The following is a 607-nucleotide window of genomic DNA, read 5'->3' as shown; positions in this document are numbered from 1 at the left end:
GGGCTCCAGGTCCAGCTGAGATGATGAGACCATGAACCACACAGCTGCTTGGATCCTTTACTCTTACAATGGGGGGGAGAGTTCTATACTTTCAATACTTACCACTTTAATATTAACTACATTTTCTTGATGTTACTTACATCGTTTTTACTTAAGTATCATTTTCAATGCAGGACTTTTACTTGTAACAGAATATTTATTTTATATGTATTATTACTTTTACTTATAAATTATATGAATACTTAACCACCGCTGATATTCTTACACACATTCGTTTTGAATCCCAAACTGACTGACATATTGCTTTCTGAGACTTTGGGCAAATCAGCCATTTGTTATTCTGTGGCCCCTGACAGTTTAGGCCAGCCCTGCTGCAACTAACTGGAATACAAAGACACAAATTCCAGTGGCATGGAGCTCTTCACCTCTCACTCTCGTCTGCAGCTTTCTCAGCCTCCTCCAGCTTCTGCAGAGCGGTCGCCAGTCTCTCCTGAGCGCGGTCCAACTCCTCCTCCACCAGCTGGATACGCCTGTTTAGAGACGCCACCTCGGCCTCAGCCTGTAGGACACACACACACACACACACACACACACACACACACACACA

The 607-nt window shown here is 43.8% G+C and overlaps 1 protein-coding gene across 8 annotated transcripts in view; it reads right to left on the bottom strand.

Moving 5' to 3' along the window:
• tpm2 (tropomyosin 2 (beta)) overlaps positions 1 to 607 on the bottom strand; it is a 33,916-nt gene that overhangs the window by 15,835 nt on the left and 17,474 nt on the right. For all 8 annotated transcript variants that reach the window (XM_032540231.1, XM_032540230.1, XM_032540229.1 and 5 more), the window contains one exon: positions 426 to 559. In XM_032540231.1, the coding sequence (XP_032396122.1) occupies positions 426 to 559 (134 nt within the window). The remainder of the gene's footprint in view (positions 1 to 425; positions 560 to 607) is intronic.

The sequence above is a fragment of the Etheostoma spectabile genome, chromosome 16, assembly GCF_008692095.1.
Source record: "Etheostoma spectabile isolate EspeVRDwgs_2016 chromosome 16, UIUC_Espe_1.0, whole genome shotgun sequence".
NCBI classification, from domain to species: Eukaryota; Metazoa; Chordata; class Actinopteri; order Perciformes; family Percidae; genus Etheostoma; species Etheostoma spectabile.
The sequence above is the reverse complement of the archived record's forward strand: the minus strand, read 5'-3'. Positions and strand labels throughout refer to the sequence as shown.